The 25,702-nt window shown below is 38.4% G+C and overlaps 2 protein-coding genes across 3 annotated transcripts in view; both read right to left on the bottom strand.

The window, feature by feature from the left end:
- Nucleotides 1-15,459, bottom strand: part of LOC109989139 (protein unc-13 homolog B) — a 59,156-nt gene extending 43,697 nt beyond the window's left edge. The window contains exons 1-8 of one of the 2 annotated variants that reach the window (XM_065966601.1): nt 15,367-15,459; nt 12,804-13,023; nt 12,333-12,560; nt 9,500-9,641; nt 8,920-9,089; nt 8,541-8,656; nt 7,797-7,960; nt 5,533-5,683 (exon numbers count right to left, since the gene is read on the bottom strand). In XM_065966601.1, the coding sequence (XP_065822673.1) occupies nt 5,533-5,683; nt 7,797-7,960; nt 8,541-8,656; nt 8,920-9,089; nt 9,500-9,641; nt 12,333-12,560; nt 12,804-13,023; nt 15,367-15,438 (1,263 nt within the window). In that variant the 5' untranslated portion in view covers nt 15,439-15,459. The remainder of the gene's footprint in view (nt 1-5,532; nt 5,684-7,796; nt 7,961-8,540; nt 8,657-8,919; nt 9,090-9,499; nt 9,642-12,332; nt 12,561-12,803; nt 13,024-15,366) is intronic. The other variant, XM_065966608.1, reaches the window with a different exon arrangement.
- Nucleotides 15,460-18,599: 3,140 nt separating this feature from the next.
- LOC114920574 (protein unc-13 homolog C-like) lies at nt 18,600-23,324 on the bottom strand. Its single transcript, XM_065962043.1, has 4 exons — nt 20,465-23,324; nt 19,582-19,604; nt 18,843-18,892; nt 18,600-18,708 (listed from the first exon to the last, which is right to left on the bottom strand). Exons 1-4 carry the CDS (start codon nt 23,214-23,216, stop codon nt 18,600-18,602), a joined length of 2,934 nt encoding a protein of 977 aa, XP_065818115.1. The 5' UTR covers nt 23,217-23,324.
- Between the last annotated feature and the right edge of the window lie 2,378 nt (nt 23,325-25,702).

Here is a 25,702-nt window from a genome sequence, read left to right as displayed (position 1 = left end):
ACTCATTCAGGAATTAGGTATATTGGACTCATGCCGCAAAATGGGATGTATAAATTCTCAGGTCTCCATCTGCAAACTCTTTCTTCTTGTCTGTCAGTGTAGCCTGAAGACCCTGTGTCATATTACTGTCTATTATGAGATGTGCCGCCCTGTCTCCTCCTCTGCCATGTGTCAGTGGCCGTGTGATAAAGTGGATCAGGTGGTGATTGATCAACCCACGGCATCACAGCTTTTAAAAAGTCAGCTGCTGCAGCCTGCTCTCCTCCAGCCACCAAGCCAGCTTGACATCAGACCCTCTTGTATTGTCTAGGACAGATCTGTCGATTATATGCAGGAATTTGGACAATTGTTTAGTTTGTGTGTAAATAGAAAATATAGTGTTGTATAGGAGGCTATTTTGTTTCATTTTGTTTACTTTCTTTCCATGGTAGGAAAAATGTGTTTGGTAGTCACCTTGTGTTTTTTTGTTTTGGGCCCTGCTCTGTTCTGAAGAAAATAATCTGCTGTGTTAAATCTGAAGTTGACCTGAACAGCTGGCTTTTTTGGGAGTGGGAAGCGAGAGGGTCAATCTTTCTGATGAGGTTTTGTTCCCATAGAAGCCTTCAGCTTCTTACTTTATCAAATTGTTATGAGGATCTGCCTCCCAGGTGATGTTCTGCAGAATACCACAGGTTTAAACATCAATATATATTAATGTTCCTAATAGTAATACATGTATGTGCTGGTAGGTTAGCAATTACAGCAGATAAAGTCATCGTGTAAGAAATGATTTCACTGTACTGCAAGAGTTTCTTCAGGTTCAGCTGAAATTCAATGTTTCATCCCTGTCACATAAAAATTGTACATAGAAGTACACAAACAGATAACTCACTACAGAGTATGCAGAGTATGAATAAGTGGGCCCCGTAACAGTTTTATATTAAAGGATCATCCTTATGCATGTGTTTACACACACACACACACACACACACACACACACACACACACACACTTACAGATGTAAGTAAAAGAGGTCACATATTTTCACACTGTCTTTCCCAATGTCCTCACACCCTCTCACAGCACACACACCCCATCTTACAGGACACACTCGGACACCTTTCACCTGAGGTAGTGTTAATAATTGTAATTGCCTCCATGTCCTTCACATGCTAAGAGGACATGTTACTAGCCCCGGGGGGGGACTGCAGTGAACATAATCTCAGGGTGAACGAGCAATCCCTTCCTCTGCTGCTGTCAAACTGTTTTTTAGATCATTTAACTTTTGGCAAATGTTTCAGTTCATCAGATTTGTGATGCATGTTGTTTTTAATTGTATAACTAATATTCAAATCAAATAGCCTGAACGGTAAAAGAAAAGGCCGCCTGCTTGGAGAAGCAAAGCCTCCATACATGGGGCACGCGCACTAATCACTGCGCTACCAGCGCCCCGGTGACATTATTATTATTTTGTAGAATTTTTTTTGTACTTATTTGGTTCATGTTTGTTTGCCTTCTCAGGCTGAACAGGTTCAAATCTGACCCGCATCTTGTTACCTCTCTCTCCCTGCTTTCTGATTCTATCCACTGTACCATCTATCTCTAAAATAAAGGCAGAACAATCCTAAAATAAAAACATAAATAAAAAACTGCAGTAAGGTCATTATAGAGTAGGAACATCATATAATTTTCTTTTTTGATCAGGCGGTTTCCCTGATGTGAATTTTGCATTTTGAAACTAAGTACTAAAAAAGCTATTTGAGTTCATTGTGATTTTATGAGTTAATGAGAAGTTCTACAATTTTCAAAAGAAAATTCTGTAGAGAAGTAATTAAATCTAAAACAACAGATATCAATTTTATTAAAAAAAATATTAATATGGTTTTCACTTGCTTTATATTCTTCCTATGAGGTCAAATCTTATATTTCCCGTGTGGGGCTGTGAGCTGAAAAGTTCTGTCCAGATTGAGTGATGAGTATTTAGACATTATGAAAGTGGTCCAGTTTAGTGTCAGCTTTCCCCTTAAGTCCTTTTCAGAGACCTTCCTGAGAAGTAATAATTACATGTCAGCATTAAATGACAATTATAATTAGCCAACATATTATCCACAAAAAAGGCCTTCCTTTGGCAAAAACACATCTGATGGCATGTGATTTTGACTGCAGACGAAAGCTAAAGTAGACATTATACAAACAGAATATAGAAAAATCTTTAGTCATTATTGGCACTAACTACATCTGAACTTCTACTTAGGTGTGGTCACATTCAGGGCAAGTCACCAATGTGCAAAATGAGCACAAACAGAAAAGACAATTAGGCAGTCCTTCTCAAAGTGTCACTTAAAGAATGCAAAAAGGTAAGAAGAAAAAAAGCACAGTTGAACGATTTCACACTATAACCAGGTTATACATGAACTGCTCTGCTATAAAATGTGCACTACCTAAAATACTGAACTTTAAAAGAACAAGCATTTCTCATGACCATAAAGCATTTAAAAACATTAGACAAGCTTTTGGTTGCTGCACATTTTCTCTTAGATGTTCTTAAGCTGAAACCTGTAGCTTTGAAAGTTCAAACCACTCTGAAAACTCAAAATGTATAGCAGCATCATTGGTACTGCTGAAAGCTGATTATGTGAAAACCAGGCAGCTCTCAGGTGAAGGTGACTGGCAGATTAAGAGGAATGGCCCAGAAAGAAACACAGTCAACAGGTTCTATCTGAGTAATGTTTGTTTTAAACAGCCAAAAATAAAACCCATCCAGTAAACTCCATATATTTACTAATGCATCAGCAGTAGCCCCATAAGTAATTGGTAAGGGGAAAACACACTTCAGCCTGGCTCACACTGCGATTTATCCCCGATTGTATAAAAGTCGGGGTGGCATGTCAGCTCACACAGTACGACTGAATCGTTTACGACGCCCGAACAGACCTTGTGATTGACGTGCTCACACTGCACGACCCGATTGTCGGGCACGGCACAGTGAAATCGGGATGGAGCGTTGACAATTGTTGTTAAGTTTCATTTGAAAAAAACAAAGGACGACGGTCGGTGAAAGAGAAGGAAGTGGAAGTTGTTGTAGGATATAGAAAAGTTGATACAATTGTAGATATATGGATACAAGTTTCCTTGTCTCTCGTGATTATATTGTAGTCACATACAACTTTTGCCGGACCCTTTCATGACGTAAACGTCAAGATTTTCAATTCTAAATATTAAACATGTTTGAAATAAATCGGGGCGGCCCCGATTAGGATTGGATCTTTGTACCACTCACACTACAAGATAATCTGAGCAGATAATCGGGTCCCAGCAGCCTTGCGTTGGGAGCGACCCTGTGATTGTCGGGAAGAAAGAATCGTAGCTCAAATCGGCCCGATTATCCTACAGTGTGAGCCAGGCTTTAAAGTCTGCAGGCATACAACCATGCACACATCCCTGGACAAGATTTCAGGCAGTGTCACTAAATCTGCCATCTGATTACTGAAATTCAGAGATGAGTTATTAAGCACAGGAGAGGAGGAGGTAGACTAAGGGAGGGGTAGAGGAGAGACAAGACAGAGACGAAGGACAAAGAAGAAAGGGATAAAGTTAAGTCTCCGAAATAGAATTCACCTTATTACCATGGCAACAGGTGCACGAAAAGTGGCTTGGATCAACATTTGGGCCAAAAAAGTACTAAATAAACAGAAGATGGAGAAGGAATAATAGAGGAAAATAATGTGAGTGATTTTTTTAAGGTCACTCTGAAAGGAAGCAGCACTTAAGAGTTGAGAGAGAGAGAGAAAGTAAAAAAGCTCAAACAAATACAAAATGAACAAGCAGACAGAGCAGAAGTTTGGCCAGAAAAACATTAACCTCCCTGCTGCTTGTGTGTTGTTTTGTCTCAAACTTAAACGGAGGAATAAACGAGGAGTAAAAAGATGATTAAGACTAAAGAAATTAAAAAATAATTTGTAGACCACAATCCTTGGCACTGTTTTTCCAGCAATTAAATTTGAGTGGTGGATTATGAATAAATTACTTGCAAATCATGTCAACTGATGAAGGACTATTGAGTCCTTCAATGCAACCACATAGGCTGATAGATTGGGAAACTGTTGTAGTGTCTTAGTTTTGGCAAGTACTTGAATGGTATAAGTAGAAAGATCAAGTTCGGGTATAAAATAAGTACAACGTTTTATTAGCTGAATATTTTTTTTAATATATTTTTTTGGATTTGTATGCCTTTATTGGAGAGGACAGTGGACATAGTCAGAAATCAGAGAGAGAGAGAGAGAGAGAGAGAGAGAGAGAGAGAGAGAGAGAGAGAGAGAGAGAGAGAGAGAGTGGAATAGCATGCCGCAAAGGAGCCACAGATTTGAACCCAAGCTGCTTGCTTAGAGGACAGTAGCTTCTGTACATGGGGTGCAAGACTAACCACTACGTCATCGGCATCCCAATTAGCTGAAGAAATGCTATGAAAATGAGTCTGCTGATGTGTGAAAAAGAAGCTACCTCTGCTACATATATCAGATATGTTCAGTGCTGCATGGACAAACCAAACGTTTATGCTTGTTCCTGAATTGTATTGCTGCTTTTTAATGTATAAATGACTTGTAATGCTATTTTTTTGGCCAAAATCCCTTTTATATCCTGTGTACGACACGCTTAATCACCTTGCTGTAGAAGATGTTATAAAAATAAACTTGCCTTGCCGTCTCTGTAAGTGAGTAATATCATAACAGATGTTCAAGAGCTCAAAGGGTCATTCTATCTATTAAAATGTAGTCAGTTTTTGTTTTATATGAGAAGTCAAACATTATATAACAGCAGCCTAATCATTTATTACTTTGGGCTAATTAGAGCATATGAAATGTAATACACTCATTACAATTTCATCCACTTTCTGACATTAATTTAAGCTGAGTCATGCATTAATTAGTGTCAAGTCATTAGAGAGTAACAGAAGTTCTATATGGTCAAGCAGGGAAATGAGAACAGCTTAATGAAATGAACGGATTAAACAGAAACCCACTTGTAAAAATGTCTCAGTCAAAATAAATCATAAAAATACATTAACCAGCAGAGCTTAAAAATTGGGTTACCACTTTGGCAATAAACAGGGTCTATCTTCATCCCCTGACCCATTAAAGCAACAACTCCCAGCCAGTAGTCTGAGTAAAACCAGCACAAGAACTGTAGTCGGCACTTTGCAAAGATCCAACGAGTCATAAAACTTGACCTTGAGCTGACATTGTCCCTCTTCTGTGGCTCCCATGGGGCCTGGGGGCCTGATTTAAGACACTGCAAAGTTGGGAGTAGCTCCAAAAGTTCCCTCAGAGGTATGACACTATAGCTTTTAATGAGGAGGATTATAAGCAGCAAAGGAACAGCAACTACCGGCTCTGTAGCAGACAACCCTCATAGATGACTGTGTGAAGAGGCTCTCTACCAGATTTAAAGTATAATGTACAAAATCTGTAACCTTTCAATGCCTGCTTTAACAAAAAAAAGATCTTTATTTCCTTGTTTTGGACAGCTCTGTGTTTATTTTTGTTGGTCACTCACCCCGAAGTTGGAGGCTGCAAATCTGGCCGGTGCAGACACGTTAGTGGAGGCGGTGGGGTGGGCGTAGAAGGCATTGATGTTGGCCAGCAGGGTGCTCATCACTGCAGGCACCCCTGACAGCATGTACTTAGAGGACAGGCAGGAGAAATGTCTGAGGAGGAAAGGAGAGGGGAGAGAGAGAGAGAGAGAGAGAGAGAGAGAGAGAGAGAGAGGAGGAAGTTATAGAGTAGTGTGACATTTTCAGGTTTGGAAGGTGAGAAATTACAGGTTCAAAAGAAGTAGGAGCATTTAAAAAGCCAGGATGGACATGAAGAGGGAGGGAAAGAAGGTTAAAGAAAAGATGAGACAGGTGGAGACAGAGGATGGAGTGATTGAGCAGAAGACATAAAGAGGCCAGGGAGAAAGTGGGAAAAAGTAAATGGCAGAGATAACAGAGATTGAAGGTTTGGATTGACGGAGGTTTTGGAGGAAGAGTTGGAAAGATGGAGGAAACAATTTAAGTGGAGTTAAAGTAAAAGCAGTCATGCCCTAGTGCAGAATTGTTCCAATTTTTCTCCAACTGCCATTGGTCATTAAAATATCATCACAGCTTCAAAATAGAACAGCTCTTTTTCATGTTGAAATCAGAAGAGAGCCAGGAAGCTTTGGGTTTATGTGCTAGCTTTGGTTGTTTCTTTCATTCCCACCAAAATAACATGTTTGAAGGCATAAAAAATACTTCACACTGTCTTTCCCAATGTCCTCACACCCTCTCACAGCACACACACCCCATCTTACAGGACACACTCGGACATAAAAAATAATTTGCATCTGATATGTGTTATATACCAAAAAATGTCAAGTTCTTAATTACATGTTCTTTAAGGTATGCCCTATAATTACTCATGGAAAATGATGTGATCCATGAAAGTGCAATCACATGTCAACATTAGCTGCTTGAACAAATATGTCTAATACTTAAGGTCCATGTCCTATGTTTGTGCACTGGTGATATACACCTCACACTAAAAAACCAAGGCATGTGAACTGTAGACAATTTAGGGCAGGCTTGAGCTTATTCCAGCTGACCGTCAGACAGGCTGCAAGTCAATCTGTCTCCATGCTGCCACTTTGAGAGAAAAAAAAACGATCACACCTACGTAAATTTAGAAGAGACTAATTAACGTAACTTATGGCCTTAGCTCTGTGGGTGGAAGCTACAGTGTCCTGACAAAACTCAAGCAAACTCCACAGCCCCTTAGGCAGTCACCAACTTTAAGGAAGAACACGATTTAATTGATGTACTGTCCCTTATTATTCATGACATTTGTTCTTGTCTGCAGGCAAAATAATGGCTAGCTTTTGCTATTATCAGCAGAGTGCACACATAATAATGTGTGATGCAGTCAAAACTGTTTAAAACTATAGAACATGATATATTTTACTCTGGAGAACTTTCTGGCTAAACTATGTACTGTATAAAACATATTGCATTGTGAATTCATGCACACGATCATACATTCGAGGGTTCAAACTTGTGAATCAATGAACAAACTATTGAATTTTTTGGGAGCACATTTTACTTCATTGGGAGCAAGGGATACTTAACACCTGATGTAAAAAAAATGGCTCAATACAATGTTCTCTTTTCCAACAGATTGTTCTTGAGAAGGATGCAAAACGTCACTGAAGTCTAGGAGCTTTCATTATGCAAAGACACTTCTGCATTGACTCAACACTGCCTCTGTATATTCAAATCAGTACTTTCATATGGTTGTGTTATTGATTGGCTGGCGTCCGTTATTTCCACTGGGACAAAATCTGCTTCCAGATTTCATTTCCTCAACACTTCCCACTTTTATCGTGTTATGTGCTCGAGGTCCTTCATGAAACAGAACAAACACTAGATCTTCTCTCGCCCTTTAAGATCATATTACAATATTATTAATGTAATTAAACATTTGTGTGCTAATGTACATGTTCATTAAGCCCTGCCACCTGCTAGCAATGATTAGATCAAACAGCCAGGAAATCTCAAGAGGTGACAGGTCATCTTTTCTAATTAGACAAGAAAATCTAATTTCAATGCTGTTTTTAGTTCATGACAACCCCGCCCACCTCTTATCAGCACACACAGACACACACAGGACTACAAACACCCTATCCAGCACTCATCTCAAGCATTTCCTGATTTGATTTTACACTCCCACACGACGGGCTGACATCATGGCATGTGCCTACGGTTTCAAACAGCTAACATTTACACACAAACACACTATGCTTACGTCATGGCCTGGTATATGGATTCGATGCCGTAGCGCATGGCAAACTCATCCACGATATCCTGCTGCAGCTCATCAAAATAAACCTTCCAGGCATCATCTCCCTGAGCTACTGGGATTTTCACCACGCCGCCGCCCTCCACGTCTGTTGAGTAGTGGAACATGTTCTGCAGAGAAAATGATGAGTAGGCAAGAAAACATCAGCCCTCTTTATTGAAGAAGACATCACAGAAATGACTGATAGATGTTGGGGCTTCAAAATCAGCTTACATGGTACCACTTTGAAATTCATGACTTGTCACTGTGAGGTGTCAACGTTACATTTTACTTGCAAATAGAGAAATTGTTCACTTCTGACTTGTTCTTTTCTTTATAATTTTAGAATAAATATGCTCATTTTAGCTGCATATAACATGAGAAGCTAAGAAACAACTTAAAAGGATTTTAAAATGATTTTTAATTTATTATTTCAGATTAAAAAGTTAATTTTATTTCATTTTCCTTAAATACATTTGGTGCAAGATGTATTAAAAAGTAATTTCAAAAAGTTATGCAAGTTATTCTCAGTTCTTAATTTTGTCCTAATTTCTTTCAATGTGACCCTTACATTATGGAGGATTGAAACTTTGGTGGACTACAGTAAAGTATCTGTGTGTGTGTTTGGGGACGGATGTATGGGTTGATGTGTGTGTGTGTGTGTGTGTGTGTATGTGTGTGTGTGTGTGTGTGTGTGTGTGCGCATATTACCTCATGAAGGCATGTGTACTGTACATGGTAGGGTGCCACTTTCTCCTCTCCCTCGATCTCCACGCTGATCTGAAGACGAATCGCACCAGACACAGCCGACTTGTCTGTTCTCTTTTCTGCAGGCAAACACCCACACACCCACAGACACATTTGCAATTTATACATCTTCCAGAGTTAAAGGTAAGGTGAACTTTGGATTTAACACTACAACTTAAATGGTGAGGGATCCAACTGCTCTGCTAACTGAGCAACACCCACACTCCAAACCACACACGCATAAATACCAAACATACATTGCAGCAAACACAGAAGTACACGATAACGAACACAAAAACACACACACCACATTTTCCATATTCCCATGGCTATGATTACATACCCAGGTTGTACCAGACATCCATCTCTCCACTCAGAGTTCGGACCTCAATTATGCTCTGACCCAGGAAGTCGTCAGATTCTCTCTTCAGTCTTTGCTTCACTCGAGACTTGATGTCGTCGTCTTCGTCCCAAACACGCAACTTTACACGATCAGACGAGTTGTGGCACTCGCTGTGAAAAAAAGGATCAATTGGGTTCATTGTAGAGCTTTGAATGTATAGTGTGTGTTGTGTAGTGTTTGAGCAGGTTGCTTAAGAGGAGGGCATGTACGCATGGCAGAGATGAACATACAGTACTTTCAAAAATACTTCAATAATTATCATTCTGAGGTAGCTAGCTACTGAAGATTGCTTGTTGATTTGAAAGACAAATCGTTAATGTATTTCCTAAAACATTGCAAAGATTTTAAGGCTGTTAAGACTTTAAAGTACTGTATTAAAAAAAGAAAAGAAAAAAACTTCTGTAGGTTAAACATATATATATTTATTTATTATCTGACCTGTCCTCTCCTGCAATTTCCCAGACCTCTGGGAGCTCTAGATGAGCTTTACAATCAGGAAGATCATAAAATATGAACTTACAAGCTGAACTTTTCCTCCCAGACAGGGTTCAGGTTGCCGTAGATGGTCTTTGTCCTCTTCTTGGTTTTCCCTACTTGGATAGTGACATATGGGTCACTGGATCCTGTCCTGTCCTTGGCCTGGAGACCCTGTGCACTGACGACTGATAACACACACACACACACACACACACACACACACACACACGCAAACAAACACACACAAACAGTGAGAATGACTATGAAAATTGCATAAGAACAACAAACACCTACTCGTTACCACAATCTTCTGTCTCATTCACACATGCACATACACACACACTGTATAACACAGAAATCCCCCACACTGTTATGCAAAGACTCGTAACACAGCAATCATGACTCACAGGCAGATGTGCCGCAACAACATTTCTCTCTTGCTCACCTGATATTCTGCTATTCTTTGCAGCAAGTTTTCAAAGTGGTTTAATGGAGATTTTTTTATAAGCTGACATGCATTTGTTGAACCTTAAATTATTTTTGTTATCCTGTGTTTTCTGCTTATTGTTTCATTTACACTGTCTCTATAACAAAGTCACAAACAATAACAGACAGTTTCAGTGACACAGACACACTTTATTGTTCGAAGGTTTGTGGTGATTGATGCCATAAAATGAACCATGTTTCCACTATAGGCTATAATTAAAACTTTCAATGGTTTACCAAAGCTAACTGCAGCTATGCTAACATTGTGTCTAATCAGCAAGGGAGCTCAGAAATGTCCAACAAATTGAAAAGGTGGATCGACTGTGGGTCAGTGGTAGATTTGGTCATCTCTCAACTGGAGGGTTGGCGGTAACACCAGCACCAGCCACTATGTCAGCTCTTTAAGTTATTGCACCGAGAAACTCAACATCAATCAAATTCATATCAGCCTCTTTAATATCTTTGCTGGAGTTTCATTCAGGGTCAGTGACTGATGTATTTTATCTTTACTGAACGGAGTTTTGAATTAATTGGTTCAAACGTTCCCTAATGAATTCAATGGCTTCTTCAAAGAGCTCTCTGCAGAGCTTCTACTGTCAGTCACCATCAACTTCAGTCTCAACTCAGCTTAAATACAGAACTGAGATAGTGATATGAGTGTGTCTGAATGTATTTCAAAAGAGAGACATGATGGATTCATGTTAAAATTAAAAGAAGGCTGATTAAAAGTTAAAATCTTAAAACTTTAAGCAACGTGAATGATTTAAAGAGACTGTATGACCTCTCTGCATTGTGTTTATGAGGAAAAACTTTTGAACCACTGGGAACAGGGTTTATTCTTCATTTTATCTCTTCAGAAATAACCACATCTTGGTTCAAAGTTAACATTTTTGGCTTTGAACCACAATTTGGTCACTTTATTACAGAGCTGTTCCTTAATTAAACAACCTGGTTGCAGATTGATACTCTCTTGTCAGTTTTGCACTGAACAGGATGGAGAGCTAACATTTTACTTTTAAGATCCACCCCCTTCCCCCTCAGGTATAAAAGTAAGTACTAATTACTTTGAACTAAATAAGTCACTTTTTAAAGATTAATTTTTTGGGCTTTGTGTAGAGTGGATAGAGTCGGAAACCAGGGAGAGAGAGTGGGGAAAGACATGCGGGAGGGAGGCCACGGGCGGGATGCGAGCCCGGGCCGCCCGCTTGAGACGACAGCCTCAATGCATGGGGCACGCACAGTAACCATTGGTAACCAATAAGTCACTTTTTACTGTTACTTCAGTAGATAAATGATCAAACATCTTAATCAAATTTAATCTTCTTTTACCTGAGAACAATATTTTTGCAAAGTTTCGACCTCCACATTTGAAGAAAACCAAACCTTAATTGTGTTATCTATTATCTATGTTATCTTTTATCTATGACGGCAATTCAGAAATGATACCGCTACTTTTTTTTTTACACCATTGAATTTCACTTAATCTGCAGAATGTGTTACTATACAAAGAGACCTTGATCAGCAGAACAGTGAGGAACACCACTCTGCAGCTGATCATGACTGAATTTGAAACAAAGCGCCAGCAGTAAGAACGTTTCTCCTCTTCACTGGAGCTCATGACTCCTGATCAGGTCGACAAGGTGTGATGGCTGCCATGGCAACACCACTGCCACTATATGGTATGATGTGACTGGTTGCTTTGGTTACAGTGGCAGTCCTGATGATGTTTGGCAAAAAGGTAAAAAGGTATGGGGATATATGTCTGTTTGAATTAGTGAATCTTGCATATAAACAGTTCATGTTTCTGTACACTTCAGATAATAAAAGAGGAAGATCCATGAATTTGGCATAGTCTCAGTTTTTAGGTATTTATTCGGGGAAACCTGACATTCTCTGCTTCAGCAACACTGCTTCATATTCACACTGCTGCAGCTTTTCACAGATATCAACTGTGTTGTGTTTTCAGGTGTCTTGATGGATTTACTTTCCAGCTTTTTCTGATCCTTCCTAGGATTCCAATGTGCAAATAAACGACTTTCTAACCGCTTTAATACAAATTCTTTATGCTCCTGAAAATGTGGTCCGATATTGATTTCATGTGATTTAATATTTGTTTTCTTTTTGAGACTGCAGGAAACCTTCACTCATGAGTTTAGTTTTTTGCAAGAACAACTTTTCTTATCCCGTTAAGTTTCTAAAAAGTAAATGATTAATTAATTGATACATTTTAATTTTTTATAGTGCCAATAAATACAAACTATTATATCAAGAAACCTATTCTAACTTACTCCTAAACTTGTGAAAAACGTGAAAAGTTATATTCTCCTTGGAGTGTTTAGGAAACCGTTCACAGGTTTTCAATTTAAATGTTAAAAATTCACTGGACGTACTGTTGATGGTGATCTTGGCAGACCACTTGGAGGTGCCATCCAGGACACTCTGCTTGATGCCCTTCATGTACTGGATGTGGATCATCTTGGTGATGTTGAACAGCTTTCGGATCTCCTCAAAGATCTCTGGCTTGTTCCTCTCGCGGATCTTCATCCTGTCCTTCATCGCTGTGATGATGTGCTGTGTGCGGTCCTCCGCCCCTGTCTTGGAACTCTTCTCTGCTGCTCCTAAAATTGAAAAGGTGGAGGGACACAAAAATAAAGAGTAAATGATGCTTTCCAGAGAGTAAGAGAAAAACTAAAACTGGAAACAGTCTTTGTTAAGAAAAAAGGATTTAATTAACGTATAAAAAATAATTTAGGAAAATGCTACAACAACACAAAAACTAACTAAACATTTGACAAAAATGTGAAAAAAAGAAAGAAATATACTTGGTTAAACTTTTTAAGATGTTTGATAATTTTACTTACTCTGCAGGCAGTCAGCATTCAGCAGCTCTTGGCATTTCTCATGCACTTTGACCCCACACTCTGCACATCTCATACCCTGCCGAGCGATGCCCCACAGCAGACCCTCACACTCGTAGCAGTAGGTGGGCGTGGTGGCTGTCCACACCTCAAAATTGTGCGGTGTGGTGCAGGAGATGGGGTAGATCAGGGCCTGCAGGGTCTTCTTGTAGACATGGGTTTTCTGTTGAAGACAAAGGAGAAAGAAGGATGGATGGAAGACAAGAAAAAACAAGTTATAGTTGTTGTAACAAAAAAGCAAAATGAAAAGAAATTGCACGAGAGATTTTCAAAGAAGAGAGAAACATGGGATACAGAAAAAGGCAAGAAAAAAAGGACGAAAAAGTGAATGACACCCTTACAACCAAGTACAGAGGTACTTGTGGTACCGAAAACAGAAGAGAAAAATGAAAAAAAAAAAAAAAAAAAAGAAAACCAAGGAAGGAATTAATATAAAAGCTATAACAACATTCTTCCAAGTGTGATATTTAGGAAATAAAAATCATAAGCATTAGTCTGAGACAAAAATCCTGAAATTGGTTATTTTAAGGTAGCTACAGCTAATCTATTATTCAAAAAAACAGGGTTGAAGACAGAGCTAATTTGTGTTTTTTAAAATGCTCTGCTTGTTCGTTGATGACCTGGATTCTGCTGTTGTCCAGTGTAGGAGGAGTGTGGGAGGAGGTGAACACATCTCCACAGGATGAGAGAACACCTTGACTAGAAGCCCAGCACAGAATTTGGGAATGTGAGTCATCATTGTGATGCCCATGATTATTACATTGTAGTGGTCATATAGTGGTGTGAATAGAAGGGAAGAATGAACATTATATAAGAAAAACAATCGTTTCTATATGGTTCTCTGTGTTATTTAACTTCCTTTTTTTGTACTTCTGCTTTAAAATTTACTCAATCATGTTGTTCTACCTTGTTCTACAACCTCTGATTTACTTCATTGCACTCCAATGTATATAATTAAGAAAACGAAAAGTTAGCTAAAATGCTAATGACGGCCATCTGTGTTAGCTAGAATAAGTTAGAATGAGTAAGCTTGAATTTACAGTGACTGGAAGCAGTGATATGTTAGCAAATGGTGAAATCGCCAGATTATATTGTTAAATTGACATTTTTGCACAGGTTGCAGGTTTGACTCCTAGTCAATTATGTTATTCGGTGCATTTCCTCCCTCACTCTCTATCCCCACATTGTCACTCTATAACTGTCCAATCAAATGAAGGTCAAAAGAGCCCTCAAAAATATTGAAAATATTTATTTTTTTTGCATTTCATTGATATGAAAACCAGCTGCTAAATTGCTTACTTTCTTTTCAATCAACAGATAGATTCTTACTTTCAGCCTTGATAAATAAAACCATTCTGACATGAAATTTACTGTTTATACAAAATGTGTCATTTGATATGTAGGTGAAACGATGAGTAACACCATCATTACAATGTCACATCAAAAACTGCTGCTTATAACAAATCTAAGGTCAAACTCAAAAGTAAAGTTAACTCCCAGTTAAATGAACATTGCAAACATGTGTTAACTGCATGTTTTTGTTGTTTTGGATAACTTCGCCATGCACCTTATAACTTAAACTAATCATTTAGTTTTGCCTACTTGCACATCTCAGCTCTGTATATATATGTATATATTTATTTATTGTTTACTGCACAGAGTTCTGTTTACATCTGTTTACATCTCTCAGTCCGATCACCGTGCACTTATATCTACTCTTTTTATATTTTGTAGTTAAGTTAAGTTTAAGCTTTAAGTTGTATTTAAATTGACACTTTATATTTAGGTAAAAATGTTTCGTCTACCTGCACTGTTGTTATTCTACTGCTCTGTGTGCTTTTGAATTGCCCCCCCCATGTGTGAATTACCACACATGTGATAACACAATGATTGATTATGTGCAGAGTTAGTGCACTCAGTCTCCACTACAGAAGCCATGTTTCCCACTTTGTTTGACCTGTGTTTAGTCAGCACAATCACTATACATACAAGAAGATAAATAAGAATATGGTGAGAGGAACATTTAGAGAAATAATGTTCTCAAACCCCCCCCCCCCCCCCCCCATTTCCACAATGGTTAATTACATTACATAAGTTATCATCTTCTAAAGCTGGAAGGCTCCCTGTTCTCCACTGTATTATTACCTTTAACCTACTTTATAAACTTGAATAATTAATGTTTCAGAAATTATAATTTAATCACAGTCATGACTCTGCACAGTACGTCAAGAGAGGCACAAACAAACAATAACTAACAATAATAAGCTTTGCTGCTCCGGGCTTTATTAAAACCAGAGGCAGACTAAAGCTGACTCAACCAAATTCAGAGTCCACAGTATATTGGATCTCCAACAAACAGATTAACAATAGGGCTGCAGGAAAGTGTGTGTGAGTGTTTGTAAGTTTGTAAGTGTAGTTTGTGTGCATCTTTTAGCTGGCCTCCAGGCGCCAGGAGATTACTGTAGATATCTATGATAATGTAGGTTCAGTGTATTTAGCCACTTACAAGCTCCTCGTCTTTCAGGGAGGTCCTGGTGGCCAGTGTGTGGGCGAGTCCAGCTTTTCTTGACTGTATCATAGACTAGAAAGAACAGAGGAAAATGCATCACTCACAACAGCCAGAGAGAGAAAAAAAAACATTTAATAAAGGAATTACTCTGAAAGTCAGTAAAATTTCTCAGTTTGAATGCACAATTTTTGTCACCCATCTTTCCATTAAGGAAAACACCAATATATGTTTCTTATGTATTGAAAGTGTATGTACTACATTTCAAAGGATCTTCACTGTAGGTTTTCTAATTAGAGATTTTTTGAGCTATCCAATCAAGTTTCTCAGGAGATCTAGATACTTCTGAGATTTGTATCAAACTACTCATGTAAGTCTTGCATATTTACCAAAATGTAAACTACTCCATTAAAAATAGGCTGTAGCAGCTGGGTGGTTCCAATGTGCGCCTCCTATACAGAGGCTGTATTTGTTAAAGCGGGAGGTCCGAGTTTGAATGTGAACTGTGGCTACTTTCCCGCATGTCATTGTAAATGAGGGCTTGCCCTCAATGATTTGTCGAGAATAAATAAAGGTAAAATGAAAATGAAATTCCCCACTCTCTCTGTCTCACTTTTCTGACTCTACCCACTGTTCTGTCTCTCCAATAAAGGCATGGCAAAATAAATAAAAAAATATATTTTTTTCTTTTTAAATAAGTAAAAACTAAATTCAGAAGCTGGCGACAAAAGTAGTGACCAGCCATTTTTGTAGCTGCAACATGTTGAAAAAGTTGGAAACTCAGAGAACCTACTAAAAGAATGATCACTTTTAATAACATGTGATTACTGATGTTTCATGTCTATTATAAAAATTATCTCAAAAAGAGAATAGTTAACCGGTAAAGCTTCACCAGCTTATGCTGTGATTTTTTTAAATTTTTTAAACGGATTGATTGTTTGATGTCCGATCTCCTCTGCACACGATTTTATAACTATGTAATACAAATCCTTGCAGTTTTTACACAATCCACACTATCATGTGCACACTCTTTACTTTTAAAAAAAAAAATTTAGATTTCATGTCTTTTTGGTAGTTCAACCTGTAACTGTTTTAGGCAAAGTGTGTTCACCAAATTATTTTCAGTTGCATCTGCAGGTTTTGTCTGTTTGACTTTGACTTCATCATTAATGTAAGTACATTTTTTGAACACCACATTTTCCCAAAGCTTTTACATCTGTTCAAACCTCCACGGCGCTCTTATGCTCAGACCTCTGCTGCAGAGTTTGACCTTTACTCTGGAGGATCCACGTCAATTCAAAGGAGACACGTTTCTTTAATCACGAGTCAAGTTTCTTAGATCTCAGCAGCTGAATATTCACAGCTCTAACTGCTCAGACACGAACAGTCTCCCTGAAGTAATTCAAAGTCAATGTGAGACTGAAGAGAGGAGACACTGCAACCTTTAACTCTATTTGCTTTTGTAGAGGTTTGATATTGAGAAACATAACAAACCTGTTAATTACAGAACCGTTTTTACAAAACAAAGAAACTCATCAATCTGAGCTGAGGGAAATAGAAAGCCTTTCCATTTTTTAATGGGTTGCTTTTTTGTAAACCACATTTCTTAACACACACATGAAAACTACAAAGGGAGGGTATTGAAATGCAAACCTTAATGCTCAATTCAGATTTTTTTGCACAGATCTATGTTTTTGTTTTGTTTGGCTGTTCACATTACTTTTTAAATGTGGATTATTCAGGCTCCTGTTGGTATCCAAATAAGAAAGTTGCCCAAATCTGATTTGAAAATATCAGATTCTAGTGACTTGCGCTATTCAAAATGTTGTAAAAAAAAATTAGATGTCTCAAATAGGAGCAAAAAAATCAGATTCTTGTCACTTTTACATGCAGTGTGAATGCAGCCTTAGAGAGTTTAAAACAAAGACCATAAAACAAATCTTATCTTAAAATCTCTTTTTACTCACCATAGCCTGAGGGCCGATGAGAGGAGGGCAGACATCATGGGCAAGGAAAGAGAACAAGGAGAAAGAAAATAGGTTAGAAACAAACAAACATGTTCCCCTCTGAGAGGATAACAAGTCCTCACCTTGAATCCTGCAAGTCAGGTCTTACAAAAAGAAAACACGGATAAAGACGGAGAGGGTTTAACAACAGAAGTGCTTTTATCTTGCATGTAGCTGCAGGTCATTATTCTTGAATCATCATCTTAAGTAATAGTAACTAAAACTGTAACTAAAATAATGTGCATTATTCGACTGTGTTGATACAATAAAAATAAAGTCAGCTTGAGACAAATTATGTTTGGTTTGATGCACATTGATGATTTTGAGTTGTTGAATATGCGCACAATGAGATAACAGGTGAATATTTTAGTCACAAGCTGTCGCTTAGTGGTACGTTGATGGTTCAATCCCCAGGTCCTCCTGTCTACATGTCAGTGTATCCTTGGGTAAGATACTATATATTCAGCCTTGAGTGGACATTGAGGCTCTTTAAGATTAAAACAATAACAAGGGGCCTATTACTCTTAAGATGTCAGTCAGGATCTACTTTGAAGACCACTCAGCATACTTAACAATTTAACAGTTTGGCAAACAACAGCCCAAAGTCAATTTTAAATTGATAGTATTTGTTATGGTGGACCTGAAAAATGAACACAACATTGCCTGCTTAGAGGTTTAGATCAGAGCGTCAAATTATCAACGGTTTTATTTAATCACTTAACCTTTAATAAGTAATGGCATTATAACAAACCTTAAAATATGTCTGCATCAAGCTGGGTCAGTGGGTCAAAATTAAGTGGTTATATATATATATATATATATATATATATATATATATATATATATATACATATAACATATTGACACTTAATTGGTCCATTTACCGTATTAATTTTGTATGCTACTGTCACTTGACACCATCTATGTGGACCAGTGTGAATCCTCTCAAAACAATAGCCAAAAGTTTTGAATCTTAGTGAATAGGGTTTGAATGTTTTTATGTAGGATGTGCAAGGTGAGTTGAGGGTTTTGTTGCTAACATACACGCTTCTGTTTTTGATTGTATTGATTCTTTTTCTCTATTTAGTTGCTTTTGCCCAATATTTAAAATTGAGTTTATGTCCCAAATCAATACTCTTCAATTAACCCATGAAAAAAATATTGAGTCTGATCATGACCAGAGTTGGTTGTAAAACAGTTTGGTTAAGTGAAGTTCAAGAAAAAGTGTCAAGAAACAGATTCTGAGCTATGTTGACTCACCAGTTCACTAACAAGAGGAATGGGCCTCCTCTTGCGGAGATCTGGCATGCTGTCAATGCCAAACGGTGCATTTCCTCTGAAACACAAACCAATACCAAAATGCAGTCATCAATAACAGAATTTAAAAAATCCAGCTTTATTCACTACATCTGGTAAACCAACCATATGGTCTTGCTGACATACACATACACAACAAAAGTATTTACTGACCCTGGCTTGGCCCAAGGGTGCTTGGCGGGGTCACCATCTTGATCTCGGCCCTGAAATAGAATGTCAAAGATTAAGCATTAAGCCTTTGAAGGCTGACGGTCCATTGGTTTTATGAAACTGAAACATGCACACACACAAGCACAAGAGAAACCAAAAAGCAAGTGGAAAAAATCAGAAGAGAAACATTTGGACTGACTGGGTTGGTTGAGTTTCAACGTTGCATGCCAAAGAAAGCTTTCAATCAATCACATTGTCCTTCTACATATATGAGCATCGTAAATCTGGTTTCACCTTGTAAAGTAAACACTTACCAAACCACACATGCTCATTGTAAACACAAACCGAATATTGACTTTTGCTCCCAAACAGCCTTTTTTTCAATTCTGACAGCTAGTAAAGAAAAGCCACAGCAAAGAAACGTAAAACATTAATATTATTTTTCATCAATATTGTGTCCCAATCAATACAGACATGCTCATTTTGGCAGTTGTATTTTTATGACTGAAACCACAAATGTTCTTAATAAATCACAAATCTGTTGAGGTTGACATCTCGTAAAACCATAGTGTACTGTATTTCATTACTATTATCCTGAAACTGTCAGAAGTTATCCAAAGAAACAAGGAAAATTTGCTGGATGCAGACACTGCCATGAAAAGAATGTGTAAAAATATACAGATTTGTTTTCAGTACAACATATTTTAGGATGTAATGGGAGAGATACTACAAAAGAGGTAACCTGTACTTCGTCTTGACTTCCATCTGTAAAACAGCATAACAGAAGAAAACAGTCAATGACTAGTTTTAATCATCATGCAAAATAGAAAAAAACAAGCTAGAGAATCAATTTTGTTGCACATTACTTGGGTAATGTTAAAAGGTAGCTCAGCCAGTGAGTTTTCATATAAAAGGGTGACTAGGTCATAACTGTTCCATTAACAAGTATAATTTATCACAAAAGGACTCTCCCTCCTCCTTCCTCTTTAATGTCAGGCTCACTTTCCAAGGAGATAATGAATGATATCTAATTCAGCAAATAGCCAATGCTGGAGCCTTGTAGAGGAGTAAAAGACTAGTAAATGGCAAAGGACACAATTTTCTTAAGGTGGTAGAATATAGAGCAAAGGCCATTTGGTACCTTTAAGTGTAAAGGTTTATTCTAACTACTATGTTAACCCTAGGAGGATACAGGAAAATATGCATTTATTAATGCAAAAATCCCACTGCAATATTAACAGATGGGACAACAATGGGATGCTTTGTTGACACAAAAGTGGAACAGAAAGTTTTAATCAAGTATACTCATATTTAATATGATTATTGAAAGTCAAATAATATCTTTTGGTTTCAAAATTAAATGATGTCAAGAAAAATATATAATATCAATATGCAAATGTTTTCTGTTGTGCCTAAGGACTGCTCAAAACCATGTAAGATGTAAATCTTGTATGTAATTGTATTACACTGAATACACTTGAATTATTTAAAATACAAGTGTGTCTGCAGTTGTAACTCAAATCCAATGTATGACTGATTTAGGCAAAAATAAAAAGGTCAACATTAAACAAAATGTACATGGTGACACAAAAATGGAGTCCAACGTAAAACCAAGTGAAGGGTACCTGGTTCCAAATCCTCCTGAGAAAAGGTTGACATGGTCATACTGGCAAGGTTGCGCCTGGATTCTCTCTTCTCTCGCAGAATTTGCTGGAAGGTCCTCAGACATTGTAGCCTCCGTTCATCCATCTGGCTTATCTCTATGGGGGGATCTGCTGCCTCTCCTCCCACTTTGTCATCTAGGGACGTAATGTCTGTGGGGGGTTGCTGGGCAAGTGGTTCATCAGCCGAGAGGGAGACCGAGAGGGATTCTGTAGTTGTGCACTGGGATATCTGGGCTTTGATGGTGCGATCTGCAAGACCACTAGCTGGACCTTCTGCAGGACCCTTTGTGGGTTGTTCTGTAGGGTCACTGGGTGAAGGCAATAATGGAGGGCTACTAGACATTGGGTCAGGGCAGGCTGAAAGTTCTTCTGGGCATGGCAAAATTGTGTCTGAACAAGTAGAATGTTGGTTGTCCTTAGACATCAATGTAAGGCTGATATTGGTTTCTTCAGGCAAAGACTCCACAGAGAAAAGATCACTTTTGTCAAGAGTATTGTTATTGCTTAGTTCTGCAACAACACTACTACAGTCAACCACATCACCCTTTAGGATGTCATTTGAAGTTTCTTCATTTAGTGCCCCATAGTATAACGTTTTTGAAGGCAACTCAATTGTATACAGTTCCGAAGGCATTGATATTTCAAAGTCTGTTTCTTCTCCAGCATTTTGGGCTGCAGGTGGGTCAAGTTTCCGCAATGCTCCGCGCAAGGCAGAACTAAAATCTAGGACAGCTTTACCAATACGTTTTACTGTGAAACCACCAGCTTGGATGTCTTCACTGCCAAGGGGATGGAATCGGTTTTCTAAGCTTTGGTGTCTGGTTTCAGTGTCTTGGATAAATTGGTTATCACCATCAGCTACATTAGTACATAGAGATGTCTCAGTCCATGTCCCATCTAGGGATGTTTCATAGGCTAAATGAGGTTCCTGACTATCAAGTTGATAGTCTGCTATGTAACTAAGGTTATTTGATTGTCCATAGCCAAATTCTTCTGCTTCTCCATCATGCCCATCAACTGAATGGTAACCAGAACTTTGAGGGTAGGAAAACTCAGTAGCACATTCATATCCTCCAGCAGGGTTTTCAAGGTTGGTATCATTTGGAACATGAATTGCAGACTGGGTTTGAGGCCTTCTCCTCCTTGACTGCCACTCCTCCCTGCTAGTAGTGCTGGCAGGTGAGTTATAATGTTTACCAGAGCGAACAGAGAGGTGCTCTGAGCTTCCTGTGGAGCACTGCCCTGATGTACTATATCCTCCTGCACCTCTGTAGTGATCCCAGCTACTAGTTCTATCACAACAAAGAGGGCTGTCATCTTCATGCACCGCAAGGCTTTTGTCCCTAAGGTAAGCAGTTTCCCCATGCCAGACAGATTCCCCAGCATCCCTGCGTTGGGTTCTTGAATCAGTCCAATGATCATCACCATCAGCTTTTTGCTGCTTCCTTCCATGACTACATGATGGTATCTCTATGTCTGATTCAGACTTGGAACTATGACCAGATGACAAAGAGCTGGTGCTTGGATAGTCTTGGCCATCCTGTCTTTCTAAGTAGCCAAAGCTGAGTTTTCTTGCTATAGCACCTACTGGGATATCGGAGCTATGGTCAGAGGTATCCTCTGCTTCCTCCAGTTCATTGTGATCTACTGATTCAGCAATTGGAGATACAGTAGATGCTTCTGGCCCTGGTATTGGTAATTCTCCATGTATACTATGGTGCTCTTCGCAGACTTGAGAGAATATATTTGAACCAGACTTTGGCATTGCACTCCCTAAACTGCCATAAGCACTAGCTGGCCTTCTGCGGGGTGATGTGTCATCTTTGCACCCTGCCCCTGACCATGTACCTGCATGCACCATTGAACCAGCCTTGTTGCTAGAACGGATGCCCTCAATCTCAGATAATACAGCATCTACACAGGAAGATACTTCCTCAACTGACCCTCTAACTGAGGTCAGGTAATCCCTGAGATCTGAGATTTCTTCCTGAATCTTATTTATTCCCCTCAGCTCCTTTAGAATGTGCTCAATGATGGCACTTGACTCCTCCTCTTTATCTTCATCCTCTTCCAGCAGCGTACTTGGGAGAGTTCTGTTGAAGTTGTAGTCCACACAATCACCAGTAGAATATGGTCTCTTTGGCCGAATTCGTGGTGAAGCAAATTCCCTTCCATGTGTCCTTGCAAATCTAGCACCATTCATGTCGGAGCCAACTGGACCATAGTAGCTAGAAGATCGCATTTGCTCAGGAGCTTCAGGAATTCCACTTTCAAATGAGATGTGTTTTACATTTGTTTGGGATCTGGAGCTTCTATGCTGCAAAGTGCAGGGTATTCTTATACATCCCTCTCTGTTTAGTTCCACCTCTCCTACACATGGTGGCCCAGGTGCTACAGCATGTCCTTTACCATTGGGCACTTTTGGAGAGTAGGTTTCAGCACTGGTGCTAACCCTTGGATATACTCTTCTATGCTCCTTCCTGCTCTCCTGTGTTTCCCTCTCATCTTCTTCAATACCAGGATAGTAGGGATCAGCATCTGGGACATGGTGATCTGTAGACCCTTGCAGGAGACGATGTATCTTTCCCCGAATGACAAGTGCCACCCTGGGGTTTGGAGCCCTCTTTTTGGGGGAATGGACTTTTGCCTTTGTTCCTCCTTTTGGGGCAACACCTGCTCCATGTTGTCCATTGAAGCGATTCCTGGAGAACATATTCTCAAGAAGCAAATTATCCCCTTCCAGTTCCCAACATTGTCGTGGGAGATACTCTCACAATCCCTCCAGTATTTCAGTTGATAAATCAAGAATGTTAAAAGCTTAATTAACCCAGCCACTCAGTGTCAGAGGTCCATGACTAAAATGGGGAGACAAAATTCAAATACTTGTAAATACTAGAAACACTGAAAAATCCAATTCAGTCATAAAATGGACAAAGAGGAAGACGTTGAGGTAATTAATCCCTTCTTTAACCAAGACAAACCTCTTTCCCATCAACAAAGACACAGTGCTAATCTGCATTTTACTATCAATGTGACACAGTAGCTTATGCAGTCATTCACACAAACTATAGAACAAAAATTAAGTGTTGTTTACAATTTCACATTGCGTCTCCTTTCCCAGAAAGCAAAGGTGGCATCACTCATGAACATTAGCTTAACAAAAAGATATGATAGATGGGTGCTTGTCTTAATATCAATACAAATTGTATCGGTGAATACAAGACTTAACGTACACTGAAGGTCACTACTCTAATAATTCATTGTTAAATAATGTCCTAACCACCCTTAAACTAAAATATTTTTTAGGTTAAACCGACCTTTCAAAACAGGCTGCCTTTGTTAGATCAATGGACCCTATCTGTTTAAATTGAAAAGCATGGGGCAGCAGTAGGGAGTTGGGTTGGGAACGGGAGAGTCCCGCTGCAACTAGGTAAAAAGCAAGTCTCAAATTAATTTCACACTGTTCATTCTTTTTGAAGCCATACCTTATAACTGCAACCATAATTTTCACTATCAGTTAATTTGCCAGATATTTCAAGACAAATCAGAAATCAATCGAAGATACTTAATGAAATGTCACGAATAACAAAGAAAGTTAATACCCACAACTGAGAAGAACAAAGTACAAAACTTTTAGAAATGTAGATAAAAAAGATTGAAACGATTTATTCAATCATCAACTAATAAAACAACCATTCTTCCAATTAACGATTAATCTTTTGAGCTAGATAAATAAAAACTTAAATCATACAAAAACGGAGGGTCCACGATAAGAAATGCCTCACATGCCCTCCCCCCTCTTTACTTTCTTCCTCTTCTGTTATTGTGTCTTATTGCTAGGGTAAATGCTATTATTTCCTTTCCTAAGCTCATATTTTCCAGGCACTTCTATTTCAGCCCATCTCCCTGTGGTCACAGAGATACTGTAACCCTGACCCTTGTTGTTTTCATGATAATTGGATTTTTTAAATGTAAATTTGGTCTGAAATGCCTTGAATTTAAATGCAGTGTTTATCATTAGACACATTAAGAGACATGTCACTTCTTCTGTTTTAAAAACAGATTTTGTAGATTTATGTGAGGCTACAGCCAACATTTTGGAAGGATTTGTCAAGCCTATTATTTTAAATGTAAAGTTAGATTGTTTAAAATACATCCCACTATTTGGCTCTTTTAATATTAGACAAAAAAAAAATTGTTTTGTTTTTGACACTTTCACTACAATTACAGCGAGAAATGTAAAAAAACAAAAATTGCGTTTCTTTGCACCAATCAATTAAGCAGAGAATATCTAATTAAAAACAGGATATGTCATGGTTTAGTTTTAGAAAATATAAGATGGCTGAAATTGTCTAATTTTCCTGACTTGAATTGGCATGAAACTCTGCTGGTTGAAACATAGGTACAGCAAAACGATCAACTGACAGCTCAGCGTTACAGTACTGTAGGTTGTGTGTGTGACTTGTTGCAGTAGATTGAGATAATGCCTTGTATCAAATGAAACTCAAGGTCAGCTTTGAGGCAAATTTGGCTGCTTATTTCATTTCATTGCAAAACATTCAGAATGTGCTCTTACTGGCTTCATGTGGATATGTTTTTTCTTCTGCATGTACAACAGCCAGCTCTCATTCTTATATCATCAGGGATTTTTTGTTCTCTTGTCTTGTAGTTTCCTGTGGATCTTTGTTGCGGATCACCTGCTGTCCTAACTCCAACTGCTAGATTTATTATCAGTTTTAACTATATTATCATTGCTACAGTTGTTATTGAGCATTACACGTCCTTTTGCTATTATTATAGAAATTGTCTCTTTCCATTTCTCCCTCTTCCTCTACTTTCCAAGCCCAACACAGTCACAGCAGCTATCTATACCCCATATGTCTGGTTCAGCTTGAGGCTTCTTTCCTGTTTGAAGGAAGTTTTTCTTTGCCACTGTAGCTTGTTCAAAGTGAATCAACATTGGATGTCTTTAAATATTAAAACAAAATGTATGGTGTAGCCCTGCTCTTTTTGTTAAATGTCCTTAAAAAACGTTTCTGATGACTTTTGTGCTGTACAAATACAAATTTGTCTTTAAATACCAACACTTTTTCACAACCCTCAGCATGACAGAGGCATACATTTCCCTTTAAAGTATGCAGGACATGCACCAAGGTTATGCAACTCAATTGAACACTCATCCACGGCAATATTACACCC

This window comes from Labrus bergylta, chromosome 2 (genome assembly GCF_963930695.1).
Source record: "Labrus bergylta chromosome 2, fLabBer1.1, whole genome shotgun sequence".
Lineage (NCBI taxonomy): Eukaryota > Metazoa > Chordata > Actinopteri > Labriformes > Labridae > Labrus > Labrus bergylta.
Note: the sequence above shows the minus strand (reverse complement) of the source record. Positions and strands in the feature narration are given on the sequence as shown.

What these genes read in the sequence shown, in the direction of transcription:
- LOC114920574 (XM_065962043.1), bottom strand. Translation starts at nt 23,216, where the DNA reads ATGTTCTCCAGGAATCGCTTCAATGGACAACATGGAGCAGGTGTTGCC. An exon ending in GAAGTCAAGACGAAGTACAG is followed by an intron (nt 18,893 to 19,581) that starts GTTACCTCTTTT and finishes ATTCTATTTCAG; the next exon opens with GGCCGAGATCAAGATGGTGA. An exon ending in CACCCTTGGGCCAAGCCAGG is followed by an intron (nt 18,709 to 18,842) that starts GTCAGTAAATAC and finishes TTTGTGTTTCAG; the next exon opens with AGGAAATGCACCGTTTGGCA.